The sequence below is a fragment of the Pipistrellus kuhlii genome, unplaced genomic scaffold, assembly GCF_014108245.1.
Source record: "Pipistrellus kuhlii isolate mPipKuh1 unplaced genomic scaffold, mPipKuh1.p scaffold_m20_p_64, whole genome shotgun sequence".
Lineage (NCBI taxonomy): Eukaryota > Metazoa > Chordata > Mammalia > Chiroptera > Vespertilionidae > Pipistrellus > Pipistrellus kuhlii.
The window spans coordinates 913,900-933,930 of NW_023425567.1; the positions used below are offsets into that span (position 1 = coordinate 913,900).

General features: G+C 62.2%; 1 protein-coding gene across 2 annotated transcripts in view; it reads left to right on the forward strand.

Annotated features, from left to right (window-relative positions):
- The window catches only part of KIAA0930 (KIAA0930 ortholog), a 28,860-nt gene extending 13,316 nt beyond the window's left edge, over positions 1-15,544 (forward strand). For both annotated transcript variants that reach the window (XM_045575101.1, XM_036420230.2), the window contains 9 exons: positions 4,266-4,417; positions 8,259-8,390; positions 8,475-8,552; positions 8,665-8,766; positions 9,193-9,333; positions 9,658-9,849; positions 11,959-12,121; positions 13,952-14,110; positions 14,413-15,544. In XM_045575101.1, coding sequence (XP_045431057.1) covers positions 4,266-4,417; positions 8,259-8,390; positions 8,475-8,552; positions 8,665-8,766; positions 9,193-9,333; positions 9,658-9,849; positions 11,959-12,121; positions 13,952-14,110; positions 14,413-14,453 — 1,160 coding nt within the window. In that variant the 3' untranslated portion in view covers positions 14,454-15,544. The remainder of the gene's footprint in view (positions 1-4,265; positions 4,418-8,258; positions 8,391-8,474; positions 8,553-8,664; positions 8,767-9,192; positions 9,334-9,657; positions 9,850-11,958; positions 12,122-13,951; positions 14,111-14,412) is intronic.
- Positions 15,545-20,031: the final 4,487 nt, after the last annotated feature.

The window sequence follows — 20,031 nt, forward strand, 5'->3', positions numbered from 1 at the left end:
TCTTTGTGTGAATTAGGTGACCACGTGTTTTAGTTCTATTTCTGGCCTTTACTCTCGGTCCCATTGATCAGTGTAATGACGGGCCAGTACCCCTCGCTGTGGTTAATCACTGAGCTCACTTCATTATCCGTGCACCCAGCCAGGACTTCCTGTTTCCTGCGGGCCAGACAGCGGGCTAGGGACGGAGAACTCACCCGGGAACAAAAGCAGAGGAAAGGTATTCAGACTTCGTGGCGCTCACATTCCCTCGTGGCATTTTGTGGAAGAGCCACACTCAAGGGTCCAAAGAGCCGCATGTGGCTCGCGAGCCGCAGTTTGCCGACCACGGCCTTAGTGCATTTGTGTGCTTTGTGGCGGTGACTTGCCGTTTGAACCGGCCCCAAGCACAGTGCTAAGGCGCTGGCCGGCCCCCGGCAAGCCGAGGCTGCTAGGGGCTTGTGGGGGCGATGCAGGTCGGCTGACCTCATCCAGGCCGGTGATGGCCGTTGGCTGGAGCTGGGTGTCAGTGAGCCAGCCGGATGCTAAAGAAGGCGCCTTTGTTCAGACACACAGAAAGCCGGGTCACGTGCTGGTTGGCGGACAGAGCATTCTGTGACCAGAGGCTTGAAGGAACCAGCCCTGCATTTCTCCACGTGGCTCTGGTGTGTTTGGTGTTGGCTAATGCAGCCTTTGTGGCCACGTGATCCAACAGAACCTCCAGGAATGAGAAGGGACTGGAAAAGGCTGATTCCTGGGACCCGGGCCAGCCGGGGAGGCAGGCCTGCGGCGTGGAGCTGTCCATGGTGCTGCCCCAGCCAGCGGCTCGGCGTCCAGACTGGCCACGTCCTCCACTGGACCCACTGGCTCCGGGGCCAGGAGACCCTCTGCCCGAGGCCGGGGTCAGGCAGACGGGGCAGAGGGCGTCTGCAGATGGGGGAGCTCTGCCGGCGAGGCAGCTCCAGGGCCGGCCCCCAGGGGGCCGCCTGCTGGTCAGGCCTCGGAGAAGGGTTTACCTGTGGGAGAAAGACAGCACTGATTCCCAGGCCACGCAGGGTCCAGTCACCCCTCGTGTGTTTATGCACACACAGTCACTGCGCCACGCGACCTTGGGGAGTTGGGGATCCAGTGGCCGCCTCCAAGCAGGCCACACCCCGACAGAGACACGGAAAGGGGCAGGCAGGCCGTCCCGGACCCATGGCGCGGCGCGGTCATTATAACGCAGAAATGTGCGTCGGGCTTTGTTTCTGTTCCATAAGACAGAGTCCTAGAAATAGGAGAGTGCTCATTTGATTGTCACCAAGAATATAATGATTTTTGTTCTCTTGCACATATGAGAGTTCCCAGCTCATGCCCCCTTGCCAGCTTCCATAATTTCCATGCTTTATCACCTTCAGTAGAGTCTGGTTTGTGTAAGATAACTGCACCCACCGGAGAGGGAGCCGGGGGATGGCGGCGGGAGCCTGTGAGACCCACCGCCATCAGAAGCTGCCGTGCTCTTGTCACTCTGGCTGTCTTTCCGGAACATCACTGGCTGCCACCTGACAGTGCGCAGCCTTTGAGGGCCCCTGCTCAGCAGGACGGGTTTGAGGTTTATCCGCTGTGCGGTGGGGCAGCGGTTTGCTTGTATTGCCCGTGATCTCCCATGGGTGGGCCGTGTCACATTTCGTGTGTCTGTTCTGGTTCCCAGTTCAGGACTGTTATGAACAAAGCTTTCAGGAACGTGTGGGTACCCATGTGGTAGGCACAGGCTTCATTTCTTTGGGGTAAGCGCCTAGAGGGGGCACATCGGTGGTCACTATGGTTAGCTTGTGAGAATCTGCCCTTTTCCTGAGCGGTGTTTTCTAATACCACCAGATTGGGCCCGGCTGGCATGGCTCAGGGGTTGAGCATCCATCTGTGAACCAGGAGGTCACAATTCGAATTCCAGTCAGGGCACATACTCAGGTTGTGGGCTCGATCTCCAGTGTGGGGTGTGCAGGAGGCAGCTGATCCATGATTCTCTCTCATCATTGATGTTTCTCTCCCTCTCTTTCCCTCCCTCCCTCCCTCCCTCCCTCCCTCCCTCCCTCTCTCTCTCTCTCTCTCTCTCTCTCTCTCTCTCTCTCTCTCTCCCCCTTCATCTCCGAAATCAATAAAAATATATATTTTTTAAAATTAAAAATAAATACTATCAAATTTGCCCTCTTAAAATGACCACCTGTTCTTTTAATATGAAATTTTGATTACTCGGGAGATGAGTATTTTCCCACATTTTGGGTAAGCACTTGTATTTCCCTCTTGGTCTGTTCCCTGTGTGGGCAGTTCACACATTTGTCCATGGGAGTTACGCACTTTCTTTCATAACGGCTGTGATGTGACCTCTTTCTGTACGGCCTCGCTCATGTGTTGGTTTCCCTCTTCCTTTTGCTTTCTTGGGCATGAAGCTTTGAATGTTCAGGAGGGCAGCTCTTGATGTTTGTGCTGTTTCTTCTTGCATTTATAAAAAATATATGTTTTTATTAACTTGAGAAAGAGGGGAAGGGAGAGGGAGAAAGAGAGAAAAACACCAATTGGTTGCCTCCTACACTCTCCCGACTGGGGATTGAACCTGCAACCTGGGCATGTACCCTGACGGGGAATCGAAACGTGACCTCCTGGTCCATGGGTCAGTGCTCGACCACTGAGCCACACCGGCCGGCAGGAGTGCGGGTTTTACCCAGGCATTGGAGGCGCAGGGCATGAATTCGTGTATGGCTAGGGTCCCTAGGCCTGGCCGGCGAGCAGGGCCACTGGGGCCTTCCTTCATTCCGTGCTGCCCCCTGGTGGTCAGCGCACATCATAGCAAGCAATCGAACTCCAGGTCGAACTCCCGAGGGGACACTTTGTATATTAGCCCTTTATATGTATAGGTAAGCACAGTGCCTTTGCTTAACCTCGCAGGGGTCTGCAGAGGCGTGAGCCAGGCGTTGCCTGTTGTGGAAATGTGGCAGGAATTTCAGATCCGTGGTGCAGACAGCCCGCCTGGTCCCCCTGGTGCCTGAGGCTCCGCCTTTGCTCCCCGCCCCCCCGGCTGACAGGCTGCGTTGATGTTGATCAGGCTGACCTAGACTCTGCCCGAGAAGACCCCTCGTTTCCTCCCTGAGCAGAGTTGCGGGGGAGGGAGCTGGTGGGAGCCTGGGTCACTGGCGCGCTGTGGCTGAGGTAAACTGAGGCCGGGGTTTCTGCATGTGGCTCAGCCTTCCAGAGCCTGGTGGCTGACCCCCAGGGCAGCTGCAGTCCTGGTCGGGCCACTGCACTGCCTGTGAGGGTGAGGGAGGTCCCCACGTGGCATGGTTCCCGTCTGTATGTGCAGGGTTAGGTCAGGCCCTTCCTGCACCGAGTAGGCCCGAGGCGCCAACGGGGCTGGCTCTGCTGGGCCAGGGAGAAAGGAACCAGCAGCGAGGATGCCCTGAGTTCACGCGGCCGCTCTGGCGCGGATCCTGCCGTCTCCTGCATCTGTCTAGGAAGGCAGACGCCTGCTCTGGTCCTCTCTCTCTGTGCCCAGGGCTCCGTCAGCCCGCACTCACACGGGGGCCTGGGCATCAGCCAGGCTGTGTGCCTGCTGTCACCGCAGGGGGAGTGCGTGGAGCGGTTTCCCGCCTCTGAGAGGGGCGTTTCTCCTTGTGCAGAGGCAGATGATTGTGACAGATGAATTGCCTTCAAGAAATAGTGCTTGTCAGAGAGCAGGGCCCCTGAAGCCCGGCAGGAGCAGACCGGCTGGTGAAAGGCCGCAGCGCAGGGTGGGGGCCGGGCACGGCTTCGCTGCTTTCTGCCCGCAGCCGAGACTCCTTGGCAAAGGGGCAGCTGTTCCTTTAAATCTGTTCTCTGGGGCTTGCCGCAGCCTGGGGTGGGGGGATGAGGGTGGTGCTTGTCTGGTGACGAAGGTCTCCCTGCAGAGCCTTCCTGCTCCAGCGCCAGCACCAGCGCAGCCCAGCCCCTGCCGGTTCCTCTCCTTGGTCTTTCCCGGCCACCACGGCGCTGCTGACTCACCCTGACCCTCGGGCTGGAGTTCGCGCAGCTGTGGGCTGGGCGCTGGGCCTCTGGGTGGAGAGTCGGGCCTCCAGGAGGGTCCCTGAGCCCCAGTGGCCGCCCCATGGGGAGGAGGGGAAGGGGGCTCTGGACAGCACAGACCCTGGCAGATTTCTGTCCAGAGATGCAGGGTGGGGGCAGGGAGGGGGCAGGGAGGGGGCGCCGGGGACAGGGCTGGCCAAGGTCACATGGCGAGGGCCAGGCTGACCGTCTCCTCACTGCCGTCTGGCCCCCTGCAGGCTGCTTGAAGGATGACCGCATCGCCTTCTGGACCTGGATGTTCTCCACCTACTTCATGGAGAAGTGGGCGCCGCGGCAGGACGACATGCTCTTCTACGTGCGCCGGAGGCTGGCGTTCGCCGGCGCCGAGAGCGGGGGCGACGGGAGGAAGGTGCGTGCCCTCGCCGGCCTGGCCGCGGTCCCGCAGGGTCTGCTCTGGGCGAGCGAGGCGGCCGTCCCGGCGGTCCCCGTGCATGTCCGAGGGGGAACGAGGTCACTGAGCGCCTGCTGTGTGCGGAGCCCTGGGAGGTCACTGAGCACCTACTGTGTGCGGAGCCCTGGGAGGTCACTGAGCGCCTGCTGTGTGCGGAGCCCTGGGAGGTCACTGAGCGCCTGCTGTGTGCAGAGCCCTGGGAGGTCACTGAGCGCCTGCTGTGTGCGGAGCCCTGGGAGGTTCACGAGAGCCTACTGTGTGCGGAGCCCTGGGAGGTTCACGAGAGCCTACTGTGTGCGGAGCCCTGGGAGGTCCGCTGAGCGCCTGCTGTGTGCGGAGCCCTGGGAGGTCACTGAGCGCCTACTGTGTGCAGAGCCCTGGGAGGTCACTGAGCGCCTGCTGTGTGCGGAGCCCTGGGAGGTCACTGAGCACCTACTGTGTGCGGAGCCCTGGGACACAGCCACACATGCTTGCTGGGGTGGTATGCATTATTGTTAACCGTCATCGTGACCCAGAACGGCAGCAGTGTTATCATTATTGTACCTTTGAGCAAACAGGTTCGGAGGCGAGTGGCTTGGCCAGCCTCCCATATTAGTGAATAAGATGTAGAGCGAAGCTTAGACCCAGAGTCCAGCTCCTCCCTGCCCGTGGACAGGCGCCGGGCCCGTGACGGCGGTGATGGCGATGAGCGCACACTGAGCCCAGGCCAGGGCCGCCCAGCGGAGCGCTCCGCCTCCTGGCCTCGTCCCACGCCTCGGCGGGCAGAAGCTGCGCTCCGAGGACCAGACTCCCCCAGGCTTCTCGTCCCCGCGTTTCAGTGCGTGGAGGGGTTAACGCAGCGAACTGCATGTTTCCTGCCCTTTTCGGAAGCTTTCGTCTTGAAATGTTGAAGCCACCTGTGCGCCAGACCTGGCTTTCTTTTAAGCACAGACGGGGGAGGCTGGGGAGCAGCCCGGGCCTGGGCAGCCGGCCTGGCTCTGGGTCCGGGGCCCTGCCCGCTGCGGGCCGGGCCCGTTAGCCGGGGTGTGTTTGGAGCCCCTGGAGGCCTCGCCCTGCCGTGTGCCTGCTCTTGGGCCTGACGCGTGCAGAGGAGGCTTTTCTACAAACGCACAGGCTGGCACCCCCTGCAAAGGAGACACGGTGACGTCTTGCCGCGCTGGCCCTCCGCACGCCGGCGCCAATGCAGCTGGTCTGGCTGGGCTTCGTGACGTGCGGGGCACAGAGCTAACCCCGGGGCTGGCCTGGTCCCCGGCATTCGGCTGGCGTGCAGGCAGCTGGCTGTGGGCTGTTGTCACCGGGACCGCGCATACACGTGGTTGGCATGTTTAGTGACCAGAGGGAAGGGGAGCAGAGCCTGGTGAGAGGCGTCTTGAAGGGAAAGGTGTTCCCGGCAGCGCAGGGGGCCTGACAGTGCGGAGACCCGGCGTCCGGGGCCGCTGTGTTGGGCAGCTGCCTGGAGGAGAGGGACTCGGGAAACCCAGGGGCAGGCCGGGCACAGGGCCGTGCAGGTCACGCCCAGGAGCGCAGACAGAGGAAGGGATGCGGTCAGAGGTCCTTCCAGCAAGTGCCCGGCGGCGGGTGGCCGGGGGAGGATAGGGCAGAGGCAGGGCTGCTTGGGCGGGTGCTGGCGGCTGCACCAGGGAGAGGGAGCGGTGGAGGGTGGTCCGCTGGCGCTCAGGACGTGGGCTCAGCCCAGCAGGGCCTCGGGTGACTGGACTGGGCAGGGGAGCGTGGTGCCCTCACTGCAGGCGGGGAGTGGTGTTGGACGGTCTGAGTTGGTCCGAGGTGCCTGGATCGCTGTCTGAAACTCGGCTGGGAGGTCAGGGACAGAGGTAGAGGTTTGGGCTCCGGGAGCCCGTGGGAGGAGGAGGGAGACAGGAGGCCTCGGACGGAGCCCGATGCTGGAGGGAGCAGCAGGAGACAACGAGCGATTGGCCGGCGGTGGGGTCACCCTGGCCCTATTGGGATTGTAGACGGGTCTTTCCAAAGGCAGTCAGTCCGCTGCAGCCGAGGGGAAGGTTAGGCCCTGACACACTCCGCTGTTTCTGGAATCTCAGTGCCGGCGAGGCCCCAGCTCTGGTGAGGGGAGGGGCGTGCGTGCGTGCGTGCGTGCGGCCTGTGGGCCTTGAATACTGTCCAGTTCCCAAGCAGCGATGAAAGTTTCCAGAATTGCACGGCGAGGTGACGGCCGGTTCCCGCTGCATACACCACCCGGGAGTTCTCCCGTTGTTGGGCTGGAAAGGCCTTGGAGCTGAGACTAACCGTGAGAGGAAGAGATCCGGCCGTGGTGACGGGCCTTTGCAGTCCAGTCGCACAGGTCCCGTTTCACACACGAAAGAACCCAATTAGTTGGCAGCAAAGCTAAGATTAGCATTCAGGTTTTAGCTTTCTCGTAAATCCCGTTATTGTTATTATTGTTATCTTTTTATGTTTAAATTCTTTGTTGTCTAAAGTATTACATAAGTCTCCTTTTCCCCCATTGACCTCTCCCCGGCGCCCCCTCCCCCCAGGGAGTGTTCTTGACCGCCTCAGCCTCCATTCTCCCTCCCGGAGGCGAGGGGAGAGGCCAGGTGGGATGAGGGGAGGGAGGTCCGCCGGCCAGGGCGCTGGCCTGTGGAGGAGGGGGCAGAGCCCGGTATAAACGCTCCTGAAAATCGATGGGGGGGAGGGGGGTGTGAGGTCAGCGAGGGAGCCTGAGTCCATGGGAGCCTGTGTCCAGCTGTTCGTGTGCTAGAATGTTCCATCGACCACCCACTGTGAGCTGTGTGCAGAGTGAATCAGCCCTGGCCCTGGCCTTGGGGAGCCCCCATCTGCTGGGACAGGGCGTAGCCAGGGACACAGCTGCGATGGTGGCAGGCGGGGCCCACAGAGAGGAGGCGGCCTCCGCCGCGTTGTAGGACAGCGGGGACCGCAGGGAGCTGAGACCTTCCTGTGGAGGGAGCGCACGCGCGCAGCGGGAGGGGCTGCCGGGTGGGTGTGTGAAGGGCAGGGGCGGGCAGCGATCGGAGCCCCATGGGCCCAGGGGGTGCAGGGCGGGCGGGAGGGGATGTGGGGAAACCGGGTGGCAGCTTCCCAGGTGGCTTCCTGCCCCCCCCCCCCCATTCAAAAGAATGGGAAGAAAACACACACAAAGGAATGGGAAGAAAACACACACAAAGGAATAGGAAGAAAAAACACACAAAGGAATAGGAAGAAAAAACACAAAAGAATGGGAAGAAAAGCTTGGCAGGTGCAGCGCCTGCGCACTGCGGGCCTCTGGGGCGCCTGCGCACTGCGGGCCTCTGGGGCGCCTGCGCAGTGTGTGTCCTCTGCGGCAAGCCCAGGCTGCTTCCGCCCCTTCCATCCTGCAGCCTGCAGAGCGGCCAGTCGCCATAGCAACCTGCGGGCTACCTGCGCTGAGGGGGAGGGTGGCTGGGTGGATGGGCTGTCTGCTTGTGGTTTGGGGAGCAGAGTGTGGGCGGAACAGGAGGCTGGGTTCCCCCACCCTCGTGCAGCCCCCTAAAATAAGGTGACCAGCGGGACAGTCCCGATTTCTAACAATGTGTCCCGCGTCCTTGGCGTTTTAACAAAGATTCTTTCCAAAAATCGGGACTGTTTTAAAACGCCGCGGGACACATTGTTGAAAATTGGGGTTGTCCCGCCAAAAACGGGACGTCTGGTCACCTCACCCTAAAAGGGTGACAGCCTGGGAGGTTCAGCTCCTGATGGACTCAGGGTCTCAGCTAGAGGCTGAGGCAGGGCTGGAACCTGCCCCTGCGGTGGCACAGGGGCACCCACTCGCTCCGCACTGCGCTCGCAGCCGCCCGAGGCCGAGGCCGAGGTGGAGGTGGAGGTGGAGGTGTACCGGCGGGACTCCAAGAAGCTGCCAGGCTTGGGCGACCCTGACATTGACTGGGAGGAGAGCGTCTGCCTGAACCTCATCCTCCAGAAGGTAGGGGCGGCGGGGCGGGCTCCAGCAGCCGGGAGGGTGGCCTGAGGGGCAGCCGAGCCCTCCACGCACCCTCCCCTCTTCCAGCTGGACTACATGGTGACCTGCGCCGTGTGCACGCGCTCCGAGGGGGGCGACATCCACATCCACAAGAAGAAGTCCCAGGTGAGCCGCCGCCCGGGCCCAGGCGGCCGCGGCCGCCCGGCGCTGGGGGAGGTGTGTTTGCAGGCTCGCCTGGGTGCGGGGCTCACTGCGCCTTCCATCTCCTTCCTTCCAGCAAGTGTTTGCGTCCCCCAGCAAACACCCCATGGACAGCAAGGGGGAGGAGTCTAAGATGAGCTACCCCAACATCTTCTTCATGATCGACAGCTTCGAGGAGGTGCGTGTCTCCCACAGGCTCCCGCAGCCACGCCCGTGCAGAAAGGCGGGAGGCGGGTGGGCAGGGCTAGGAGCAGACGGGTCTGGACTCTACCAATGTGGCCCCCCCTCTTCCCGGTGTTGGGCGAGGAGCAAGGGTGCCCCCCAGCTGGGAGCCTCAGTTCTCCCACCTGTAAAGTCGTGCTCATCGTCCTACTTACCCTCGGGGTCGGAGGTCAGAGGGGCGCCCGAATGGAGGGTTGTTATTATCGCCATAAACTAAACGCGTGCCTCCACCCATGCCGAGTTGGGCTGCGCTGGGTCGGCGGAGGGTGGGAGGGCTGGGTGGCCACAGGTATGGCAGGTTCTCACTGCTAAATGGGGTTTTCAGGGCGAGTGAGGGGTGGCAGCTGATAGTTGGCGTCTTCTCTCCGCTTGCTCCCCCCAGGTGTTCAGCGACATGACCGTGGGGGAGGGAGAGATGGTCTGTGTGGAGCTGGTGGCCAGTGACAAAACCAACATGTTCCAAGGGGTCATCTTCCAGGGCTCCATCCGCTACGAGGCGCTCAAGAAGGTGTACGACAACCGGGTGAGCGCAGCGGCCGGGCCCCGCCCACCGGGCCGCCCTCCTCACAGCACCTGCCGCGCCCAGCTCAGGGCCAGCCCTGGTGACCTTCCCACGGCCCCTGCAAGCAGAACTCCCAGGACTGACCTGAGGGACAGGGGCGGCCGAGGCGCTCTCCTTGGAGCCTGGTGGGTGTGGGGAGGCCGGCCGGGTCCTGGGCTGCAGTTCTGTACCCAGCCTGGCCCTGGGCCTGCTGCGGCTGCTCCGGGAGGGAGGACTGTCCAGGCAGCTCGTGTCCCAGGGAGGACCCCTGCCCACCGTCCTGCTCAGCCTTCCCGCCGCCCACAGGTGAGTGTGGCCGCCCGCATGGCGCAGAAGATGTCCTTCGGCTTCTACAAGTACAACAACATGGAGTTCGTGCGCATGAAGGGGCCCCAGGGCAAGGGCCACGCGGAGATGGCGGTGAGCCGTGTGTCCACGGGCGACACGTCCCCCTGCGGGACGGAGGACTCCAGCCCGGCTTCGCCCATGCACGAGCGGGTAAGGGCTGCCCGCTCGGGCAGGGCTGCTGCCCCTTGATTCTGCCTCCCACCGTCTCCCCGATGCTGCAGTCCCACTCTCTGGTGCCGAGGCCGAGGCTCAGAGGGCAAGTAACGCCTAGGCCAGAGCCTTGTCTGCTCCCGAGCGGTCAGTGCAGCCGGGTGTTTACCGGGCACTGGGCCTGCCTCAGTGGACCTGCTGGGCGAGCGCAGGCCGGGGACAGCCTCCCCGGGAGTGAGGTGGGGACGTGAGGAGCTGCCTCGTCCTATACCCTGAGCATCAGCTCTGCTCTCTGCCGCCCCGTGTTTCCCCGGGGACCGCCCGCACCGGGCAGGGCCTTCCTGTCTGCAGCGCTGGGAACCTTTCCGGGCGGGAACCCAGGTCAGGGCGGCTGTACTCAGCCTCCGGCTGGGCTCGGAGGAGGAGGTCTCCCCTGCTGCCCACTGGCCGCTCCGGCTTGGGTGTTCCCGAGCTGCTCCGCCTCAGGGTGCTCACCCAGAAATGGGGTGCAACGCCTGTCCCTCAGGATTGGGAGGCTCAGAGGAGCCGCTGCACCCAAGCGCCTGCACAGGGCTCGGCCCACAGGTGTCCAGGGAGGGGCCACTGCAGTGGCTTCGCTGGTGACCGCTTGGAAGTGACCCCTAAGAACGTAAACAGTGTTTGTGCGCTGAGGTGCGGAGAGTGTTTGCCGTCCTTTCACTTCTGTCAAATGATGCCAACCAGGCGCACCTCCAGGAGCCAGAGGGCGTTTTGTTTATCTCCTTCCTACCTTTCATGTTGTGCATCTTCTGCCTTGAATGTGTTTTATAAGCAGAATAAAATAATCAGTATTTTTTGTAAGGATGGTGAGAATTCTCAGCAGGGCCTCTCTCAGCAGGAGGGTTCTGGGGTCCAGGGGAGGGACTTGCCGGGGCCACGCAGCTGTGAGTGCAGGGCCTGACCTCCTGGGGACCTTTCAGGCCCCGCCACCTCTGTGCTCACTGTTGCTTACCCTCCTTTTCCAGGGGGTCACTGTAACCAGCGATGATAAATGCAGATTCTGTGTGTTCTGTGGTTTCTGGTGTTTGTTTTTATCTTTTAAAAACCTTCCCTGACTGTGGGAGGACCACCTGGAGCCAGCGGCCGCCGGACGTCAGAGCCATGATGAAGAGGCTGACGGGGCTCCGCAAGTCTGGGTCCCAGCTCATCTTATTCTCAGATTCTTGTTTGCATGGGGAGGAGGGAGGAGAGGGGCCACGTTCCCTCTGCCTGGAACGCCCTTCCCCCCCTTCTTCACCTGGCGAACTCCTACTCGTCCTTCACGACCCGGCTCCAGCGGCATCTCCTCCAGGAAGCCTTCCCTGATTTCTCGGGCTTTTGCCTCTGTGCCCCCCTGTATGCTCTGCCTCTCCTCACCTGTCTCAGCAGCCATCATGCTGTTGTTGTCTCTCTCTGAGTCTGTTGCCCCCAGCAGACTGTGAGCTCCTTGAGGGCAGGGACCAGTGTCACAACATGCCTGTCTGTGCTCAGTGCTGCGTCCACCAGGCCCCAAGTGGGTGTGAGAATGTTTAGTGAACTGAACAGAGTGGTTAGAAGAGAGGAGAGGAGGGGACAGAAGCATGGGCGACCTGGCCATAGCAAGTGTATGGGAGAATGCGGGGGGTGGGGGGACGTTAGCCAGAGTGAGGGGGGAGGACCTGAGTCGCCATCGTTTGGCTGTCATCCTTCCGGATGCTGTGAGAGTTCACGTTGGTCCCGTTAAAGCTGCTGTCCACCTTCGTGTCCTCACTTGCCCGCGGGGTCAGTGCCGGGCCCGTCTCGTGGGAGTTCCGTGGACTCAGGTGCTGTGGCAGGTGCTTGAGCAGCGTCATCGGCCAGTCTTCGCACTCAGCCCGGCCCCTGCCAGGGCTTGAGGGCAGAGCTGGCAGCCAGGCCGCCCTGCTGGCCCCTGAGCTGAAACCATGTCCTAGTGCCCGCTGGGCCTCAGAGGGTGGGCTCAGTACGGTGCCACGGCGGGCCCCTCCTCCGGCAGGTGCTCCCCGTGGAGCGCGGGGGCGGGTTCGTTGGGGAAGGGAGTGGCTTTGGGCCCCTGGTCGGCGGGCTGCGCTGTGACTCCGGCTTTGTCCCCAGATGGCCTCCTTCAGCACCCCCCCCACGCCGGAGCGGAACAACCGGCCCACCTTCTTCTCCCCGTCCCTCAAGAGGAAGGTGCCCCACAGCCGCATCGCCGAGATGAAGAAGTCGCACTCCGCCAACGACAGCGAGGAGTTCTTCCGGGAGGACGACGATGCAGGTGACCGGGCCCCGGTGCCTCTCGGCTCATCATTCCTTCCTCATTCGTTCCTCTTAAAGGGTGCCTGTCCGGGGAGGGGCTGAGCAGACAGATCCCTGCCGCAGGGCCCCTTCCTCTGGGTCTTCAGAACGTGAGGACGAGTGGCGGTTTGCAGTGTCAGGGGTCCCGGAGCGCAGTGCGAGGGGTGTGTGCAGTGTGAGGGTCCCAGTGTGCAGTGTGAGGGTCCCAGTGTGCGGTGTGAGGGTCCCGGTGTGCGGTGTGAGGGTCCCGGTGTGCAGTGTGAGGGTCCCGGTGTGCAGTGTGAGGGGTCCCGGTGTGCAGTGTGAGGGGTCCCGGAGTGCAGTGTGAGGGTCTCTGAGTGCAGTGTGAGGGGTGTGTGCAGTGTGAGGGGTGTGTGCAGTGTGAGGGTCCCGGTGTGCAGTGTGAGGGGTCCCGGAGTGCAGTGTGAGGGTCCCAGTGTGCAGTGTGAGGGTCCCTGAGTGCAGTGTGAGGGTCCCGGTGTGCAGTGTGAGGGGGGTGTGCAGTGTGAGGGTCCCAGTGTGCGGTGTGAGGGTCCTGGTGTGCAGTGTGAGGGTCCCGGTGTGCAGTGTGAGGGGTCCCGGAGTGCAGTGTGAGGGTCCCAGTGTGCAGTGTGAGGGTCTCTGAGTGCAGTGTGAGGGGTGTGTGCAGTGTGAGGGGTGTGTGCAGTGTGAGGGTCCCGGTGTGCAGTGTGAGGGGTCCCGGAGTGCAGTGTGAGGGTCCCAGTGTGCAGTGTGAGGGTCTCTGAGTGCAGTGTGAGGGTCCCGGTGTGCAGTGTGAGGGGGGTGTGCAGTGTGAGGGTCCCGGTGTGCGGTGTGAGGGTCCCAGTGTGCGGTGTGAGGGGTGTGTGCAGTGTGAGGGGTGTGTGCGGTGTGAGGGTCCCGGAGCGCAGTGTGAGGGTCTCTTGAGTGCAGTGTGAGGGTCCCGGAGCGCAGTGTGAGGGTCCCGGTGTGCAGTGTGAGGGTCTCTTGAGTGCAGTGTGAGGGTCCCGGTGTGCAGTGCGAGGGGTCCCTGTGCTTGCCGATGCGATGGTCTGTCGCCACCGTGGCCGGAAGTGCGCACCGCAGGAGGGAGTGGGCTCTGGCTCGTCCGTGCGTTTTGTGACTTCACGGCTTTCCCCCGGCGCTGTCGCTGGCCCCTCAGCCTTCTCGAGAGCCGGTGGGCAGCCTTTATCCTCCGGGGCCATGCACAGGGTCCCTCTCCCTGAACTTAAACGTCAGCCTGCGGCAAAGGAGAACCAGCCGCGGCGCTCGGTCAGCATTTCCGTACCGCGCCCCCAGTGCCGTGGCAAGGCCGGCCCAGGGGCTTTGCGGGTGGCTTCCAGACCTTCACCCGCTCTGGAGCCTTCAGTGGGTCCAGGCCTCCCGCCTGCCTGGCAGAGGCCTGGGTTTGGCCACACAGTTCCAGTCCCTGGCAGCGCTCCTGTGCCTCCGTGGTGTCAGCCCCCGGCAGGGACCGTGCAGCCAGAGGGCAGTCATGTGGCCATGGGAGCCTAGGGCTGGTGTTGAGTGGCCCTGCCCGCAGACCCGGAGACTCCAGCGCTGGCCTTGACCGCCCTGTGTCCTCCCTGGGCGACAGTGCCCCTCATCCCAGCCTCGCCCCGGCCCTTCAGGCCTGTGGCACCTCATTCCAGTGACAGGCAGGACCCCGGGAGCAGAGGAGCTGTGTGCGGGGTGCAGGACCCCACGGAGGAGGCTCCCGGACAGAGAAGGGGGTGGGAGAGTTGGGGGGGGCAGAGGCCGCAGGCCAGGGTAATCAATCGCCGCAGAGGGCGCAGGGGGTCCCACGCCTGACCCAGCCTCCTGCCCGCAGCGGACCTGCACACCGCCACCAACCTGCGGTCGCGGTCCCTGTCCGGCACGGGGCGCTCCCTGGTCGGGTCCTGGCTGAAGCTGAACAGAGCGGATGGGAACTTCCTCCTCTATGCACACCTCACCTACGTCATGTTGCCGCTGCATCGGATCCTCACAGGTACCCCTGCCGGGCAGCACGGGCCTCACTTCTCTCAGCCAGCTGACTCCTGGGCCCGGGTTCCTGAGGCCACTTCAGGGGTGACCCACCCTGTCCCCTCATTTCAAGTCAGGCCCCTGTTCACACCCGCTGGGGCCTCTGGGAGAGGTGTCCCTGTCCCCGCTGACGGGGCCTGGCCACACCCCGCGTCCCCGCCCTGACCCGGCTGACAGCCCTGCAGCCGGCGAGGCGGGAAGCGGGAAGGCTGGGGAGGACGCGGCGGGCCTTCTTCCTGACTTCCTGTCCTGTGCTCCGCCTCCCAGACATCCTGGAAGTCCGGCAGAAGCCCATCCTGATGACCTAGCCGCGCGGAGCGCGCGCAGAGCCCGGCCCTGGAAGTACTGCCAAGTGCCTCGCTGTCCACCGCACCGGGGTCCGACAGCCAGCGCTGAGCCAGGGCCACTCCACGAACACCAGCCCAAACTGAAGTGCCTCTTCCTCTCCCCGCTGGCTCTGCTCCTGCCCTGCACCCGCCCACCGCCCAGCCCGACCCTGGAGAGCCCTCTGCACCCAAAGAACCGCAGACGCCCGAGGCCAGAGAGCGCCAAGGAGCGGCCAGTGCGTCCAGACCCGCTGACCGCTCAGAGGCGGAGACCGCCCAGCGGGCGCCCCTGTGCCCACAGTCCGCGCTTCCGAAGGAAGCAGCTAAGATTTTGCAGTTCCGTGCCATGAACCTCAGCGTCCACATTGGTCCCGTGTCTGTCCTCCCCAGCGTGGTCCTAACGGGGCCCCCTGGGGAGGTGGACGGTGCCCCCTGGGCCGGGAACGTCACCCACACCCGCTCCCGGGAGGCCTCGAGCTCGGCAGACAGGCCCGGATCCCGCCAGAACGGCCTTCGCTTCCAGCCAAAGAGCACCGCCCACCGCTCCCGCCGGGAGAGCCCAGAACGCGGCCGCGGACAGGGGGGGGCTCGGCCCCGGCAGGAGTGGCCGGTGGGTGGGGGTGGCCTGCCCCCAGGAAGGGTTCCACCTCGGGCTCTCTGGAGATGGCCGCCCGTTTCTCAGACCAGCTCACTGAGGCCGAGGGGAACCGGCTTCCATGCGGCCAGTACGGTCAGGTGTGGGTGGCACACGAGCCCCGGGTTTGCCCTGGCCTGGTGCCAGCCAGGACCTCCGCCTGTGAGGACCACGTGCTCTGAGCCGAGCCCTCTGGGAGAGCCGGCCAGCCCTGGCGGCAGTCACTGGCCTCTGCTGCCGCGTGGCTGAGTCTAAAGTCTCTGGAAACACGTGCTGGTCCTGCTGGCGGCAGAGGCCCCGGGGCAGGAAAGGAATGGAGGGCTTGTTCCATCGGTTTCCATTCTGTGCTCCAGGGTGTGCGCTGGCTCCGGAACAGGGACTCCTTGGGGCTTTCTCTACATTTTGTATGCTGTTATTAAAAGCGAGCTGTTGCATTTCATTCTGCCTCAGTTTGCCCACCTGTAAAATGGGGCTGATACCACCTACCTCACTGACGTCTCCAAGTTCCAGTACACAACTGGGTCAGGTGCGATCGCCAGGCATTCTGCACCTCTGGGGCCAGGGGTCAGAGTCTGGAAGCGAATCTCCCCTCCCGTCGTCCTGTCACCCCCTCCCCACCCCGAAGTGTTCGATGGGGTTGAGTTGGAGCATTCTGTGTTCTCTGGTCCCAGCTCGTGCTCAGCGGTGCCTCGTTCTGCACGATTTCGAGTTTGAAGCAGCGTCTGACGCAGGGTGGCAGGGCAGCAGCCGGGCGGGGAGCCGCGCCTCGGGGTGAGCCCCATGGCCAGTCTGCAGGCGCCGTGGGGGTGTTGGGGGCCGATCGCAGGTGGAGCTTGCGTCCCAGGTGGCTCTGCGGTGACCGCCCTCTCCCAGGCGTCGGGAACTCGGTTCTTGGAGACACGACGTGGATTCCGTGGGGGGTGAGCTAGTTTGGCACGTGTGGGAGGCAGCCCCCCGTCCTCAGAGGTGAGCTGAAGCCAGCGGTCGGCCAGCTCCTAAGGCCTGGCCACCGCTCCTGGTTCCAGGCGAGTCAGGCTCCTGGGGACGGCGTGGGGTCCTGAGGGCCCGAGCAGTAACAGGAAGACGCTACTGAACTCGGACACTGGCGGTGGGGGCGGTGGGGCCCGTGCGGCTGGGCTCTGAGCCACACCTTGCGCGCAGGCCGCGGCTGGCTGTCCCCACGCAGGCAGGCAGCACCTCCAGCAGTTACCGTCCCGTCTCACTGACGAGGAAACCGCCCAAGACCGCACCGCAAGCACAGCGGGCAGGAGGCCCACGTGGCATCGCCGGCCCCACAGCCCTGACCCCGCTGCCAGGACAGACGGAGGGACGTCTGGTGGTGCTGACCTTGGTCTTTAACCCGAAAGGTCCTGTGCACTGAACTGAACACCCACTCCGCGCGCTGGGGACTACGCAGCGAGCTGTGACGCCGAGTTTGGTTTTGCAGTGACAAATGGCCTCCGGAATGAGCGGCAGGACCGGAACCCGTCCCCGAGGATCTTTAATACCCGGGGACACGCCCGTCTCGGCGATGCAGGGATGACGACGTGTGCGTACGCTTCTTGAATGGGAATCGGAATTGAAAGTCTAGTTTTCTTTGAAGAAACCTATGTGTCACATTCATCAAGCCCACCACCCGGGCTTGTGCCCTGACGGGGAACCGAACTCGCGACCTTCGGTGCATGGGACATGCCCCGCCAACTGAGCCACCCCGGCCGGGCTAGTCAGGAGGCATTTTAAGAATGAAATAAAAGATTTTTTTCCATTAAAACACATCCCATGGGGTAGTCCCTACACAGCTGGGATATTCTAATGACCTGAAAAATCTTCGGCATTATCATAATATGGTGGTTTTAAATCGGTCCAAAACCCTTTAAAGGCTTACATGTTACAAGTCTGCTAGCTTTTTAATGAGACTCAATAGGTTTCACACATACATACAAGTTGTCTCAAAAAAAAAAGTATACACACTTTGAATAATTAGTCATTCCAGTGAGTTAAATCTGAAAAGAAACCCGAGCTAGCAGCTGTTGAAATGTATGTACGTTTTTTGGGAATATACGTATACATACATACATACAAATATTCTGTTCCGCTTTCCAGTTCAGCCAGAACTTAGTTTTATATTCAGCTTCAAACACCAGGATCTGTTGACATGACACTGACTTCCTGTCCAGGCCTCCTCTCATCTTGGAGCCATAAAACAAGTGTCCCTTTAAGAACCCACCGTGGGGGACGCAGCTGCAGGCCTGCAGGGCGGTGCTGGCGCCTCTGCCCTGGAGCCTGCAGCCCCTGCCAGGTCAGGGCCGGCCTGGGCGTGTGCTCTGGAGCCAGGCGGCGGGGCTCCAGCCTGTCCCTCAGAGAGCGCCTGTGGGAGGGGGAAGGTGCTCGCTGTCACGTCCTCTTCCCTTTTCCTTACGGACGTGACCCGGACTGGACCCTGCCGCCCCGACTCGGCCCGGAGAGCTTGGAGCCCCACACGCAGAAGCCAAACCACTTGACCACCGAGTGGCCTGGGCCGGTCCAGTTCAGCAGACAGAACCTCCGAAGGGGAGGTCGCCAGACGTGAGGGCGTGTCCACAGCCCGCGTCCCGTCCTGGGGCAGCGGATCCAGAGCCTTCACCTCCCGGCCCGTTGGGTCCCCACGTCACAGAAGGTGGGGCGATTTGGGTGAAAATCCACATCTTCTGGGCTTTCTTCCCAAACAAATTCTCTGCTGAGACCCACAAGGAAACCTGTGGAGGTTTTCTCACTTTGAAGCCGTCATGGAAGTGATTTCTGCAAAGTCCATCTTAGCAAAGGCAGCCACCTGATGGCGACCCCCACACCTGCAGGTCGGAGGCTCCCGGTCGGCACCGTCTGCACCCCGGAAGTCGCGTCTCAGCCGGGCCTGCGTGGCTCTCATTTCTGTTGGAAGTTGATTTGTATGGCGAACATTACGTTTATTTTTCCTCCCGTGTCTTCCTCTCCGGAATCCGTTTCTGTTCTCCACTAGGGCGTCTCGGGTGAAAAGCGGATGCTACAGCCTTGTGGTGACTTGGTGACTGAACTTTCTTTTGCCCCGAAGATTTCTCCATTTGGAGGACTGACACAGCTGCCGTGTTTCCCCGGAAATAAGACATCCCCTGAAAATAAGACCTAGCGCATCTTTGGGAGAAAAATTTAATATAAGACACTGTCTTATTTTCAGGAAAACGGTACTAAAACAAGCTGCATTTTGATCTGTTGCTGGGCACTGACGGAAGGGCCCACCAGGGCGGTGCACCGCTGCAGTCCGGTCAAATGCTGTGTTTGCAAAGCCAAGTCCAAGAGAGGCAGGTCCGCCGCCTCATGCCCTGGAGGGAAGTGGCCGGCTCGCACCCAGCCCCTGGCCTGGAGAAGCTGTCTCTGACCCCAGCTCTCTGCTGCCTTGCTCTGCGATGATTCAAGCTGGCACTGAGCACGGGACTACGTTCGCTAGCTGCTGGAGCCTCTGTTTATCTCCAGGGTCAGACGAGGCCGTCATGAGGCCATGGTGTGCGGAGGGCTAAGACACTGCAGGGAGTTATAGGCTGGGAAACGGGGTCCGGGCGCAGGCCGGAAACATCTAGAAAGGGGAAGGGCAGCCCATCCAGGTGACGCCTGGGAACCTGGGCGGACTGAGATGGTGGGTACGGAGGAGGCTGCTTGGGGTGGGGGGGAGGGGGGTCACAGACGCCCTCGCCACAGACGAGGTCAGTGATCAGGCCCCTGGAAAGCGGTCACCGGACAACGGTTAGCTGAGTCTCCGGGAAGCTCCTAGAAGGACCTCGTTGCTATGCATGGCTGACGCTTGGTCACTTGTGGTTAATGCTGACCCAGATGGCCTCTGAGGAAGCACTGTCGTGCGCTTGCCTAGAAAAGCAGTCACGAGGGGGGGCCTTTGGGACTGCCACACGGGGAGGAGGGGGACATGAAGGCCATCCGACCCTGCGTCCGTTGTACATAGACGTGGTCGTGGTGTGTAAGCGCGCTGTGCTCTGTGTGTGGCTGTTGGCGCAGCCGGACCCCTGGGACCCGCGTGTGGGAAGGGAAGCTTTGTGTCTGTGTTGGGGATGACTGTGTGTTCTCTGCCCACAGCCTGTGGGATTCCCTGCCACCCCGGCCGCACAGGAGCCAACAGGGCTAACAAGGTGTCCCCCCTGTCTGTGGCTAAGGCCCTTCATCTTGGAATCTAACTTGAATAAAACCATCCGATTGCTCTGTGTGAATAACCATGGCTGTTAGTGAACTTTAATGACTGTATTTTGGGTAAACTCTTTTGTTCAAAGGATTTTAGGCAACTCAGTTCCAGAAACCAGCCCAGCTGAGCCCTTGGCTGGGCCGTGCGGGTCTGGCCCTCCTTGGGCTGCATGGACCCTGCGGGCTGCTGCCAGCCTGGGCTGGGCTTCCCAGAGGCAAAACTGCCAGCTACATTCCTGTGAGGCCAGTGCCAGGCTGCCACGGCTCTGCCAGCCCTCCGCCCCCTCCCTCGCTGGAATGTGCCCGAAGAGTGGGCCACAGGTTATCTTCAAACACGTCACTGTGAGGCCGCACAGCTGTGAACACACTAACCTGCTGGACTGGACAGAGTGGCTGTTACAGAATGCGAGCTACCCCGTGTCCCAGGCCTTCGGGCGGCTGTGCACCCAGGGCCGCACTGGACGGTGCCCTGCCCAGCCCCCCCGAGAGTCAGCACCGCCCCGGAGGCTGCCCACTCGGGGAAGGCACTGGCGGGCGAGCGAGTCTGGACAGTGTGTTCGTCCCCGGGCACCTCTCTCAGTCCGGCCCCATGCCCAACAGGCTGGACAGGCACCTGACTCCAAACACAACTCGGTCAGGCCTTTCTGGTGTCTCCTAAAGCACTGGAACGTGACAGTTCTGGGACTCCAAACATTTTTTCTTGATCCTTTTGGTCCTTAGTTTTAA